General features: G+C 34.5%; 1 protein-coding gene across 2 annotated transcripts in view; it reads right to left on the reverse strand.

Annotated features, from left to right (window-relative positions):
• Nucleotides 1-732: 732 nt before the first annotated feature.
• Nucleotides 733-12,929, reverse strand: part of LOC120348568 (uncharacterized) — a 76,397-nt gene continuing 64,200 nt past the window's right edge. For both annotated transcript variants that reach the window (XM_078117541.1, XM_078117540.1), the window contains 16 exons: nt 12,651-12,802; nt 12,000-12,178; nt 11,320-11,471; nt 10,901-11,040; nt 10,062-10,289; nt 9,327-9,530; nt 7,752-7,864; nt 7,007-7,134; nt 6,622-6,787; nt 5,634-5,771; nt 4,762-4,870; nt 4,580-4,686; nt 3,846-4,068; nt 3,220-3,381; nt 2,333-2,517; nt 733-1,760 (listed from right to left, as the gene is read on the reverse strand). In XM_078117541.1, the coding sequence (XP_077973667.1) occupies nt 1,616-1,760; nt 2,333-2,517; nt 3,220-3,381; nt 3,846-4,068; nt 4,580-4,686; nt 4,762-4,870; nt 5,634-5,771; nt 6,622-6,787; nt 7,007-7,134; nt 7,752-7,864; nt 9,327-9,530; nt 10,062-10,289; nt 10,901-11,040; nt 11,320-11,471; nt 12,000-12,178; nt 12,651-12,802 (2,531 nt within the window). In that variant the 3' untranslated portion in view covers nt 733-1,615. The remainder of the gene's footprint in view (nt 1,761-2,332; nt 2,518-3,219; nt 3,382-3,845; nt 4,069-4,579; nt 4,687-4,761; nt 4,871-5,633; nt 5,772-6,621; nt 6,788-7,006; nt 7,135-7,751; nt 7,865-9,326; nt 9,531-10,061; nt 10,290-10,900; nt 11,041-11,319; nt 11,472-11,999; nt 12,179-12,650; nt 12,803-12,929) is intronic.

The following is a 12,929-nucleotide window of genomic DNA, read 5'->3' on the forward strand; positions in this document are numbered from 1 at the left end:
CGTGGAAATAATGACGTTTTGTCCATCAAACTGCGGCTTAGTCTGATCTGGGTCTCTGATTCGAATCCAACGGGATCCAATATAAAATTTAACAAACGTAAAAAATAAAGGCATTCGCGTCAAATAATTCGACCAATCACAGTTTATTTACTTAGTCCAATAATATAGTCATGGTGCCTAGTGAATCATTTCCTCGTGCCTCTGTAAAACCTTGGATACACTGACATAGTACAATTAGTATAGACGATTATTATCATTAACTCGAGTTTTCGCTTTTAAATTGGCTCTCACAAAGTGGTTTGTAATAAGCCTTGTTAAAATATTGTATCAAAAAACGCCTAGGAAACTATAATTTTGGGTGGATAAATTGGACGTATCACCAGTGAAGTTTAGGTTGTGTTTTCGATGGGTAATCCTATTGGAATCACGCTATTTCTAGCCCCATTTTTGGCTGGACGAAAGATACCTCCTGCGCACTAAATTGAATTCCGCAGAGGGCTGTCACATATGAGTAGAACTTTTATCGTGGGTAAGTGCTGACGAATTACAGTCTTCCCGCCTATTACTTCCTTAGATGTACATAACGCAGGAGAGCCTTTCATTTGTTCCTCGCCAAACGACGCTTTTCTCCTCGCAGGGTTAAACATGAAATCCTAACTCTCTGTTAACGCACATTGTTTTCCTAAATTTCTCGATTTGATTTCATACTTTGTTCAAAATAATCTTTTTATTCGAATATTTTATTTATTTTTAAAAATAAAATCTACATGGAATGAGCCATTTGCAAAAAAAAATCTAAAAAATGCCGATCAATATGAGATTATACTAAAGAACACATGATCGTAAATGGAAGCCGCCTAAAAATGTAACAGTGATAAATCAAAGACACAAGGAATATAGAAAATAGGTAACATACAAGGTAATGGTTAGCTCTTGCTAGTTGCAAACCAATTTATAATTGGAACAGGGTCAATCAAGTGACCATGTATAGCCGAACATATGAATACTCATTTTATCTTTGGTTCAGGTATGGTACAGTGATAATGATGTTAGGTAACAAATTTTAACAGACACAAAAATAAATAAAAATCTAGGTGATCTCATGAGCGTAATTTGCCACTAATGTAGAAAATAAAAACAGTGATGGATGGACAAAATAGGTATGAATAGCTAGGTAAAATGAATTTCTAATGAAAAAATGTTGTTTAAAAATATTTCATAGTTAACATTTGGATGGAAATGGAAATGACTTGTTCTAACTGCTAATAAGGTAAGGTAAAAAGTTGATTTTCTGATTATTATATACATATAAATAAGAATAGATAAAAAATATACGAAGACCTACAGCGGAACCTTGGGTTATACTTTGATCTTTTTCAAAAATGTCAAACGAAAATTTCCTGAACAATCGCATATGCAGAGCTGAACATCTGCTTGCGTTTTAAAGGGTGACAGTGAGGAAATATGTACAAATTCAAGGTAAAATTTCGAGTTGCTAGAAATTTAGTTCTTGTGCGAAGTAAAAGTGAACACACACTTTATAATAGTGTCACGCTCATATATACAAACTACAGCTCATTCGTGAAATAATATTCTGCAAAACAAAACTCTTATTTCAATATTGTCTAACAGTGGCTGTAAGACCTCTCAATGCCCATCGTGAGGAAGGTATGGAATCTCTTGATACGTCAAGGTCAAAGACAGGTTTTCTTTTGCTTGTTGTTGTGACGAAAACTGGACATGAGTAATAATCAATCGGTCTGCAAAAAAATTGAATAAAACTATTTTGAGAAATTTGTAAATTGGGGAGAGCGAAAAGTGTACATTTACTCTCACCCAATGGTGAAACTTGTTATGGAACTATTTGATTAATTAAACAAACAAGTGGTTTCTGTCTATCAACAAACTAGTCAACACTGAATAAAATTTTCCTATTCATTCCCAAGGCGAAGTTCATAACCTAGTTCAATTGAGTCTCTTGACTGTTTACCTGTCACTATAATGTATGGAAATACCAACCATTCCAGTTTATAGATGCATGTAACAGGTCATAAACTAATACAATAATATTTTAAGTTGGAAAATCTTTTGTGGAATTCAGATAAAATTCATACTTACATCAAAAAGAAAAAAGCCATTGCCTAATCTATTTAAAGTCAAACTGTTGCCCCTTGTCTAGTTATTGGTTTGAGTACGTGAATAGCTGATGAGTTTAGCGTTGTAGATGCATGAGCATCAAGCTATATTTTTTCTTATATTTGATGCTTTCCTAGCGAATAGTACAAGCAATCTCCTACTAATAACACTACAAGAAAATTTCTTTCTCTGTTACCTGGTAAGGTCATTTGTTGTTCCAAGTTTTGTTGATTCCATAACAAAAGTAACATGGATAACAGGAAGTCCTGTTGGACCACGTTTTGGTGGTGAATCTTGCATTTCACCAGTTGTTTTCTCCCATGTACTTCCCCATAAGTAGACACCATGGATGAAAATGCCCTCAGAAGGTGGGTCACGAAGCTACAATTAAAATATTTGTTAATATCATAACAACACCGACAGACACGGACTAGTCAGGTTTTTGAAACTAAGGCTTAGGGTGGCTAAAGTGCATGATTGCCATCAGGTATATTCATGTCGAAGATAAGATGAAGTTTTTCTTTATGGAATTCGAATCATTGGAATATTACATGGTTTTACCAATACCAATGGGCTTCATTTATTTTCTGCTCTAGAGTGGCTATGTTTCGAAACAAGTCATCTGCTATTGAGTCTAAATTGCGACTTGTTTAAAACAAGAATAGACAAGCCATTTTGGGTCCAACATTGAATGCTTAAGACCATGATCATATCACGGTGACCGTACATTTGAACCCATGCGTATATCCGCGAGTTCAATCTATATCCGGATGCTAAAACCCATGGGTTAGTATGGGTTCAAATATCCGTAAAACAAAAAAATTTCCATAGGTGCAATAGTATGCAGGTGCAATTGTCATGGGTTCAAATGTACGTGGGTTCAAATATACGGGAACCTCATATCACGTCTCAAATCAAGACAAGACACCAACCAACCTGCACCAAACTACCTAAGTCAGGTAAAATGGTCCATAATGCCAATTGAAGTTATTTTGAACATTAAAACTATTTAAATAGTTAAGGAAACTGACAATCACATCCTAACAACTAATTATTAATACTTATTCATTAAATAAAACCTACATGGTCTTTATCTCGTTGAGTGATTTCAGTTTGTACAACAATGTTATCGACACTTCCGTATTTTTCTAGATGGTTCTTGACGGCTTCTTGTTTGAATATCGACATCAATGCATGGGGATTGAAAAATGCTCCGAGCCAGTATGCTGCTACCTTGTCTCTTCCCTGAAAATATAATACGACTAGGTGAATTTTAATCTAAAAATATAATTACTCACATGGAATATCACCAATAAGTTTCTTATCAGTAAATACTCGTAGATAAAATAATGGTACAGAATTTTTGCCTAATCAAAATTGCAAGTAATCACAAGCAAGCGATGCAAAACCGCTTGCTTGCATTTTGTGGACCCATAAATGGTACTGCTTCAAAATTGTGTATAAGTGAGTCATTATAAACATGTGATGAATTAATTGACTGACTTCTGACTTCTTCATACAAAACAAGATATATTTCGATCAAACAGCACTGTTTGATGATATTTGGAATAATAAAACATATTTGTTTAAACGAGAATAATTTATTTTTGCTTAGTCAACAACTTGGTCCACAACCTCATATTGAAATGTATTGCTATTGTCAAATCAATTTCCAAAAAAAAAACTGTGTTTAATAAAATTGTACTTACAAGCATTAAAATTCTCTCCAAGTGCGCTGAACGCTGTCCTAAATCATTCAACCATGTAGTGAGAGAAGTTGAATCGGGAGGTGCAGTTTCCCCAGCGAGTACCATCCAGCGTTGAGGTATTTTACCATAGTAAAGATAATCTGACGTCTCAACATCAGCTGGAGTCATGTGATCTCCAATGTGGTCGAGAGTCTCAACAGCATTCTTCACTGAAGTCAGACTCCTACAAAATATATAAAAAATTATGTAAAAAATTAATTTTTAATCGTGAATGTTGATTGATAAGCCAACAAATCATGGACTAATTTCATAAAAACATTATAGAATATTCATCCCAAATTGTGAAAATGGCAATAAACTTCGCTTGGGCAATACAAAGTAAATTGGTGAGGCTTTATCAATTTATCGTAAAAATAATCCTGTTTTCCCCCCATTATGTTAACTTTTGTACAGTCTCTATATAGAAAATTCTTTGACGGCACATAAATATATAGTTTTAATCATCAAGATACCTGGACTTTTCATATTTATCTTATAACTGAGAAGTGATACGGCAACATTCATCTCTCATATGGCTGACTACAAGTTTAGTGTTTCAGGTCAATGAATGTAATTTGGCAGTTACATGAATCGCCCTATGACATTGAGGAGTCCAGCGTCCAAACATACAGTTTAGAAATTGTATTCCTATAATTTTATTCTGACAATAAATGAGATCCAAATGAGAATTCCACCTTTTTATTTCCAGAAGCAAGTAATTCATTTTTTCCATTTCTTTATGTAAAAACAAGTTGAAAGTTGTCTGACCTCCAATCTTTTTTATTCTTTCAGCGAGATAATCCTGTAGAATTAATTTGTAAATTTAACTGAAATTTCTATAACATACTAAGTTACAACAATAATATCTGATACTTACTCGATTCCAAGTCTTTGGGATCTTTGATAATGCATTGTAGCAGATTTCCCATAATTCAATTTCCTTTCTATTTTTCAGTAAGGCTTGAACATGAGTGGCAAACACACCCCTGTAAACAAAACGGTAGAATTTCCTTTAATAAGTTGCTCAGAAAAAGATCCATATAAGTTGCAACTCAAATGCAGGGTGTCCTGGGCCAACCAAGTATGGGTTCCAGTGGTTCTTAACCTTTTTTGAATAATTTACCCCTTTATCAAACAAGGTTACAAGATTTACCCCCAATACATCTGATATTAAAAATTCATCAGGTAAAATATAAATAGCTCTAAATTTAGATGCGAAGTCTCTCTCTCTCTCTCTTGCTTTTTATACCCCGTCTACCCCCAGGGGTAAATTTACCCCAGGTTAAGAAATGAGGTTATGCACAATTCTCAATTGGGGAGGAGTTCCATCTCAGTGAAGATTTGTTGTTTTTGGATATTAAATATAGAAATATTACTTTGTATTTGGTGTAGTCCTACCAATATTTTTTTTCTTCCAGCATTGGTGCAATACGTTATAAACTATCCAGAAGTTGGGGTTTACGTAACAGTGGATAAGGTTCCAAACCTCTTGAAACCGGCTTGTTTGAGTACGCTCTGTGCCCCGGCAAGCCGGTTTACCGGCTTGTTTTTCATGCCGGAAGGTATCAACTTCATGACGGTTTTTCACTGTTTTTAGGCGTTTTAGCAGGGTTCTTGGTGTTTTTAGACTGTTTTCATTGTTTTTGAGCGTTTTAGCAGGGTTAAAGATTGAACAAATAATGGAACTATTGGTATATCATTTTAGATATTTTCAGCATATAAAAAATCATAACAAACATTTTTTCACACCTGTGTAATATCCATGGATGACTGCTGCTTGAACTGATGCTTGTATGATGAGGTCCAAGCAGGGAGGTTGGAGGTTGAGGATATAATTTGTGCGATAATGTCTTTGACTCAGGTTGCGCGTCATAAATCTGGTTCAGTCTGAATGAGATGTTATGAGAATTTAACTGAAAATTGAAAATGTTAGTTGTATAGTAGATTGTTCTCGTGTCATTTCTAGAATTGAGATTGAAACACAAATTGAAAAAAAAACATTCAATTGTTATTTTTACTCTTACTTTATGTCTAAAATATTGGAGCCTTTCTTGATGCATAAAAAAGGAAATGACAATCGTAATATTTTGTTCTATCGCCCATTACTAAATATAAAATACGAATCAAATATATTTGAAAGTCATACAAGAAAAAGTTGCTTGAACAGTGATGTCAACAGTTGGTACCATGTTCTCATCTCACTGCTGAATATCTCATACAAGGTGGGTAGGTTTGAGTTATGTGAAACATAAATATGCGTGAAAGGATTGCTGGACTTCTCTTAATCAAAAAGTGTTATACATGAATGATAACCAATTATGCTCCATAAAATGCTCAGCAGTTGGTAAATTGTGCTCGGCATCAGGAACACACTAATCATTGTACATCTGATAACCCTGTGCAGGTAGGCAGGTTCTGATTTTGTACGAAGGACTTATTTAATACCAGAAACTGCTGGACTTTTCATTGTCGTTCATGTATCTGCTGGTATATCATATATAACTTAACTACAAATCCATTGTTTGAAACAAATACCTAAATATTACCTATTCCAATACTCGACATATGCTGATAACCGAACGAAAGGCATGGGTTCACCATATGATTAATCATTTTTATCACCTTTTCTCTTCCTACTGAGATAAATATCAATATTCTATTCAATCTAACCCTATGATAGTGACATTACTGTTTTCTTATACGCCCTTTTGAATAAATTGTAATATTCTGTTCGTACCTTGTAAAAATATACTGATCATTTCCAATGACACCTTCAGGTGATGGATGTAAGTTGCAGCCTTCAGGACAATCCAATGCATGATGAGGAGATGATTCCAATGCTTGACTCACTGATGTTTGCTTTGTGTTTGCAGTGAAAAAGACTGCTGGAAGTCTATACCTCACTGCACAAATAAAATATTGACGATATGGCAAGTTTATTAGCTGCTGAATAGAACTACAAAGGCTACTGAAACTATACAGATTATGGCGGTGCAACGTGCCAGCAAAGTTTAAGTCAATAAAATCAGGAAAATAACAGAGGGATTACGTGAACCAGTGAACAATTGAATCGAAAAATTTGAGGAGAAAGACAAAAAATTGATTTAATATAAATGACAAACCTTTAGGTAATTCAAATTCCCTTTTTACAGAGTTAGAAGCAAGCCAGTAATCAACGAGACAATTCAAACTTTGTTGATCGTTTGCATTTGTAACATAGTTGCCATAAGTGAGTTCAGCGATTTGATATCTAAAAAAGTATAGAATTGTGTCAAAAATGAGTGTGAAAGACTATTGTGTCGGTGTCGTTGATTGAAAATCATTCTTTTGAACCCCTTGCCCATCACATCAGCTAGAGCAATGGTTCTCAAACAAGCGGGTGTGCCCTACATGAGGAGGCGTAGATAATTTTTTTAAGGGGCGTGATGCTAAAAATAAAATTTATCTTTTTCTAAAAATCTTTTAGATTTTATCTTACCCGCCCTATTTTTGATATTTACTTTATTTTGGATATTTGCATCCCATCCACGTATTTTCAACGAATTTTTTAGATAAAACATCTTTTCGCCTCACTATCTGTTATTTGTAGCTTATTGTTACTTTTGAGGTGGGACGCGAGACTCTAAATCTAAAGGTGCGGCTTAAAAAGTTTGAGAACCACTGAGCTAGAGTGTAATAAAATTGAGGGAGTAATGTCAAAATAGAAAATTTCATCCGCAAAAACATATTAGATTCTTCTGTATTAACAGCCGATTGGCTAGAGGTTTGTTCAGCTCGGAAGTGTATAAACTTCTTTTAAAATCTGGTATTAATTAAAATATAACAAACTTCATCATTTTCAAAACACTTTTAAATAAGTCAGTTCACCTCAAACCAGACCATGAAATGTTCTTGATCATAGCATTTGTACTTGATGCAACTTCTGATGATCCACCAACCATCATGTCTGTAAATTCTCTCTGAACTGCATCAAGAGACATCTAGAAATGGTTTCCCATAGAATGAATTAATATAACTTTACGAACAAAAAGAAATGATTGATTCACGTATTCTACTAGACCAAACATTACCACTCAGATATCTCAACTAAGACAACTCGACTCACAGATTGGCTATTACAATCAATTTCCCAAATAGTGCATCTATGTGCACTCAAAATATATTGACAGTAATATTTGGGGTAAGGATGGGCCAGGATTCAGATCCGGGCGTGGATTTAATTTACGCCATTTATTTTTATCTAATTTACGCCTGTGTTTGTACTTTTACCTTCATAAATCTCAATAGATATACCCCAACTGGTTAAAATTCAAGGTTAGATCTGTAACAATATCCCCAGTGTGTATTATAAACACTCCTAAAAATGACGACAGATATCCAGATAATATAACGCATGTTAAGGACTATTGATCGCCTATAACAGTGATGTTTTTCTCTCTCTCCCTGTCGCCGCCAGTCGCCTTCAAACTTTTTGGTTTACACATGAATAATAAAATATGTGTTGGCGCAATATTTTTTGAGTCTTCGATTCGCGTAAAGAATAAAGGTGAAACAAGCCCTGGATCAACCCAAGGCGAAATTTATTAATACCTATTTCAAATCGATCTTTTAGGTGCAATCTTTTCCTTAAAACGGGAGCAATGGAAAACATGGAGAATTTTAGCATTTTTACATGAACTACTAAATTGCAAGCAGATGTACCACGAGTGGCATCTATCATTTGCGCACGCGACATAATAAGTTTACAGCTAAAAGTATATGGAATTATGTAGAAGCATTGTAGTCAAAAGCTTTTTATTTTTTATATTGACATGTAAGAATTTCGAAATAGCCGCCTAGAATTAACAGTGGGTGGTGGGCTGGAAATGCAGTTCACAACCAAGGCGCATATTGACTCATGTTTACGTTTGTATTATGGTCGCCAAAAAAAGGAAAAGTATATTTTTGAAATGATTCAACAGCTACCTGTGGAACCATTAGGCAAGTAACATGAGCTACATCTTATGTTTGTGAGCGCACATTGCTGTAGCTTGGTCAAAAACGTGTCTTTCTGCTTTTTCCTTGTGACGTCACAGACTCGGCAGATTCGATTCAAGACCTTGACTTATTACTCGGATTCGTCGAATTTCTGTAATGCCGGACTCGTCCCATCCCCAATTTGGGGCCACTTTATTATAATAGAATCAACTTATGAAGAAGTTGAGATAAAAAGGTAAACCAGTAGTGTGTGTACCAGGATAGGCTTACACCATAGTTTTGTTCCGATTTTTCCTATTTTAGTTCTATTATGAGGACTGTTTGTGTTACCGGGGTAAATAGGTTTCAGTCCCTTTACACAACTTGATGTAAAATAGGCGAACAAAATCAGTTACCTCCATATTGGTACACATACTTCCGGAGCCTAAAAGTTACCGGTATATTTTAAACAGATAACAAAGTTACCTTTAGTTGTTCAATATTAATGTCCTTGAATGCATGTGGATCCTGCCATCCTACATTGATTGGAAACTTTGATCGTAGACTTACTGCACCATGCAGTAAACATATGTTGTGTAAACAAGGAAGATATTCAGGCCGAGTGGAAGTGGTGAAGATGTCTGCATCGACAACGGTGGAGAAAAATCGAAGCAGATTGTCTTTCATTCCCTAGATAGAGGAGAAGTTTATTTAGACTAGAAATTATGGAAAATTGAAAAAATAAGGATAAAAACACGTAAAATTTTTGCAAATAATTGTGGAATAAAAGAGGCATGTGCTTGTTTGCACGTAGAAGAAAAGCTTGTAATAGAAAAAAGTCATCCACTCTTTCTCACGAGTACGAAAATATAGGAAGGTATTAACCTCATCGAAAACAAAAAAATGGGGTACATCATATGACTTAAACATCTCATCAGCTTTCCCCTCCCACGAGATAAATACAAAAATAGCAAGTACATACACCACACAATATTTTATAAGCTAGTTTTTTGACTCAAAATCAACAAATAGGTTTTCTGTATAAATGACTTTATCTAATATCATCTTGATAACTGGGAACTAACAAGACCAAACAAACATTTTAACACAGCACAAGAAAAAAGTTATATTCTGATGGAGATCAAAGCATATAAGGTGACCGAATCGTATGAAAATCCATACCTCATACAATATTAATAAAATCTTTTTATTTAACATTACCTTGGGGTGATCAATCACAAGCTTTATAGATGTATGTAACAATGGGTCAGGAAGAGCATTGGCTCTTGCTGAACAAGATAAAAACAATCGGAAGTTTGCATGAGCATCTCTGCTTGATCCGTGACTCGTAAGTGATGATGCATTGTTGTTACTTTGTGATACAATCGAGTAAACGGTGTTTAGAAGATTCTTGTTAAGTTGGACATTGTGCAAAAGTAGCCACGTTCCCTTGAAATAGATTTAAACAATATTAATGTAAGGCAATTTTTTAACAAAACAGATTTTTTTAACATTTTTTTATGAAGTTCAAATTGGTAATGATACGAGACAACAAAAAGGTTTTGTTACAAATCCTCTCATATAATTAGTTAGCAGTTTAGTTCAGGCATAAAAGCATTATAACGATACAATTTTCTTATAAAGTGTTCTCTCATCCACACTCCAAGGCTCTGTGCAAGCATTGATACAGATAGAGCTGAACTGGAATTTTCCTGAGAGATTTTTGAACTATGACACCAGCATAATTCTTCCCAATGCTCTGTAAACTAGTTTTGCTTTAGTTTAATCTGGATGTGCAAGTAATTCCAATCCTTTTGCATTGCAAGCTTATACCTGAGTCCGATTTATTATCTATACCTATGATGTTACAATGCCCTAACAGCTAGCTTGTGCGAAGTGAACAACGCATGTAATAAGCTCAATTCTTGAAATTACTAGAAAGCCTATGTTAAATAAAAGTGTGGTAATTAACAAATTCGAATTGTTCATTCTGTGACACAAGTTTGGACGACGACTTTTTTGTATGTCGAAGGTCATTGTATTTCATGTTAGATACTCACATTATCCATTGCATTAGAAAGTCCAGTTCGAACTTTCTTTTCTTCTGATGATCCTTCGCCCACGAATTCAATCACTTGTAATTTGATTTCATTGTTTGATTCAACTTGTTTTTTCATGTAGTCATGTATAGAGTTGTTTTCTGAGAAAAAAGTTAGTCAAAATTGTAAAAAAACGAATCCCAGAGTAATAAATTGGGTGAAACTTGCGCCACAGAATTTTTTGTGCAATAAAAGTGGGCCACAAAGAAAAAAGTTAAGAACCCCAGTAAAGAGTCTGTTACGTAATCAACAGCCTTGTTCGAAGTAAAATTGTGAAGACGACCACAGAAATTTCTATGCTGTGTTGAATACCGGTAATCTTTTTATTTTTGAAAGAAAGAATAGTACAATCAGTTGAAATAATAATAAATATTTCTCACCATTTGTGAACAATAGTATTATAGGCGTGTTTGGATCACTTTGCCGTACAGCAGTCGCAATATCAGGAGGTTCATCTCTTATGTATTTTTTACCAAGAACAGATATTACAAATTCTGTAGAAGCTTGCACAATACGATCCGAACGTATCCCTCTGAAATAGAAAAATATGTTTGAAAATGGAGGAAGTAAAAAATAAAACTAAATCTATTACTGAAATTAGTGCTTTCTACAGATATAAATGGTTACCTAGTTTTTTGGGTCGACAGATACAGGCACTTAGGAGGTATCTATACTCGGCGGTTGTCATTAAGAATATGCTTGCCATTGCTCTTCAGTTTACACTGCGTGACTTCGCAGGTTCGAATCATGTGCGATAGGATTGCTGGACTCATCACCATCATAGGGAAATAGATAACTAATCAACAATTCCCATGCTATGGTTAGCCATATGATTAGGCCATCTCAATGACTTTCCTCTCTCTTTATAAGAATATCCTATCGTAAAAGAATATGTCGACCTCCAAAGCCCTGTTATTGTATTATATCAATTACGCCAGTGTGTGTTTAACATACAGAAACCTTAACTAATAAAAATTACCATTCTCACAAATCTACTAGCATCATAGCAAAGAAAAAACTGAACTCTAAAATTTAGGAGATAAAAGTTACAATAATTTACCTTATCACCAGTAATCTCTGAAGAGGTGTGTAATGAGTATCAGCATTATCAGGTAATCTGTTCTTGTTGGTTTGTTCTGGTGAATCAGCCTCGCATAAAACCCTCCATTGCATTTCACGTCCTTCTTTCGGCATTCGATCAAACGAGTCGTAGAACCAATCATAGTACATTCCCAACACCTACGGTAGTTCCAAAAAAATATTACCGGTAATGTGAACTATGTTTTCGTTTTGTAAGAATTGTCTATTTTCGCAAATTTATCATATTCAGTTTTGGCAACATACAGTGCTGGGATGGCTCTATTCATCAAATTAGCTAAAGTTGGACTGGAGTCACTATCTATCAAAAACTCGAAGTGACCCGTGTTATTGAAATAAAATAACCTGGACTCATACTCAATTAAACTCCAGTGAGACTTAACTCAGCGATTGATGCGACTCCAGACACGGATAATTTGTGACTTGAGACTTATGATTCTACTTTTTCGAAGAAAGTTTGCAATAAGTAATAAAATTACGATATATTTCAATTTATTCGATTCACATAAATTACGATTTTATTGAAAGTGTTAAATTTTTGATAGAATACTTATATAAATCATTTAAATTATTCAAAAAGACAAATTCCTTTCAACCAGAAGTATCATTTTACCTGAACGTTATGAAATTGTTCTTCACTCATCCAATCGAATATCTTCTTCGCTTGTGATCTTGTTTCCGATGGATGATGTCCTAATGCCGACATCAATGCTCCTCCATACGATGGAGCAATTAAGTATTCTCGTTCGCCAATGTTGACATTTCCTTTAAAACGAAAATTAGGTTTGACAAAGGATAATATAGGATTTTCATATTCACATTGTTCAAAGCGAAAAAAGTGAATAGGCTTCATAAAAAAAAAAATTTTCAATGTCTATATTATGAAAATTTC

Source organism: Styela clava, chromosome 1, assembly GCF_964204865.1.
Source record: "Styela clava chromosome 1, kaStyClav1.hap1.2, whole genome shotgun sequence".
Lineage (NCBI taxonomy): Eukaryota > Metazoa > Chordata > Ascidiacea > Stolidobranchia > Styelidae > Styela > Styela clava.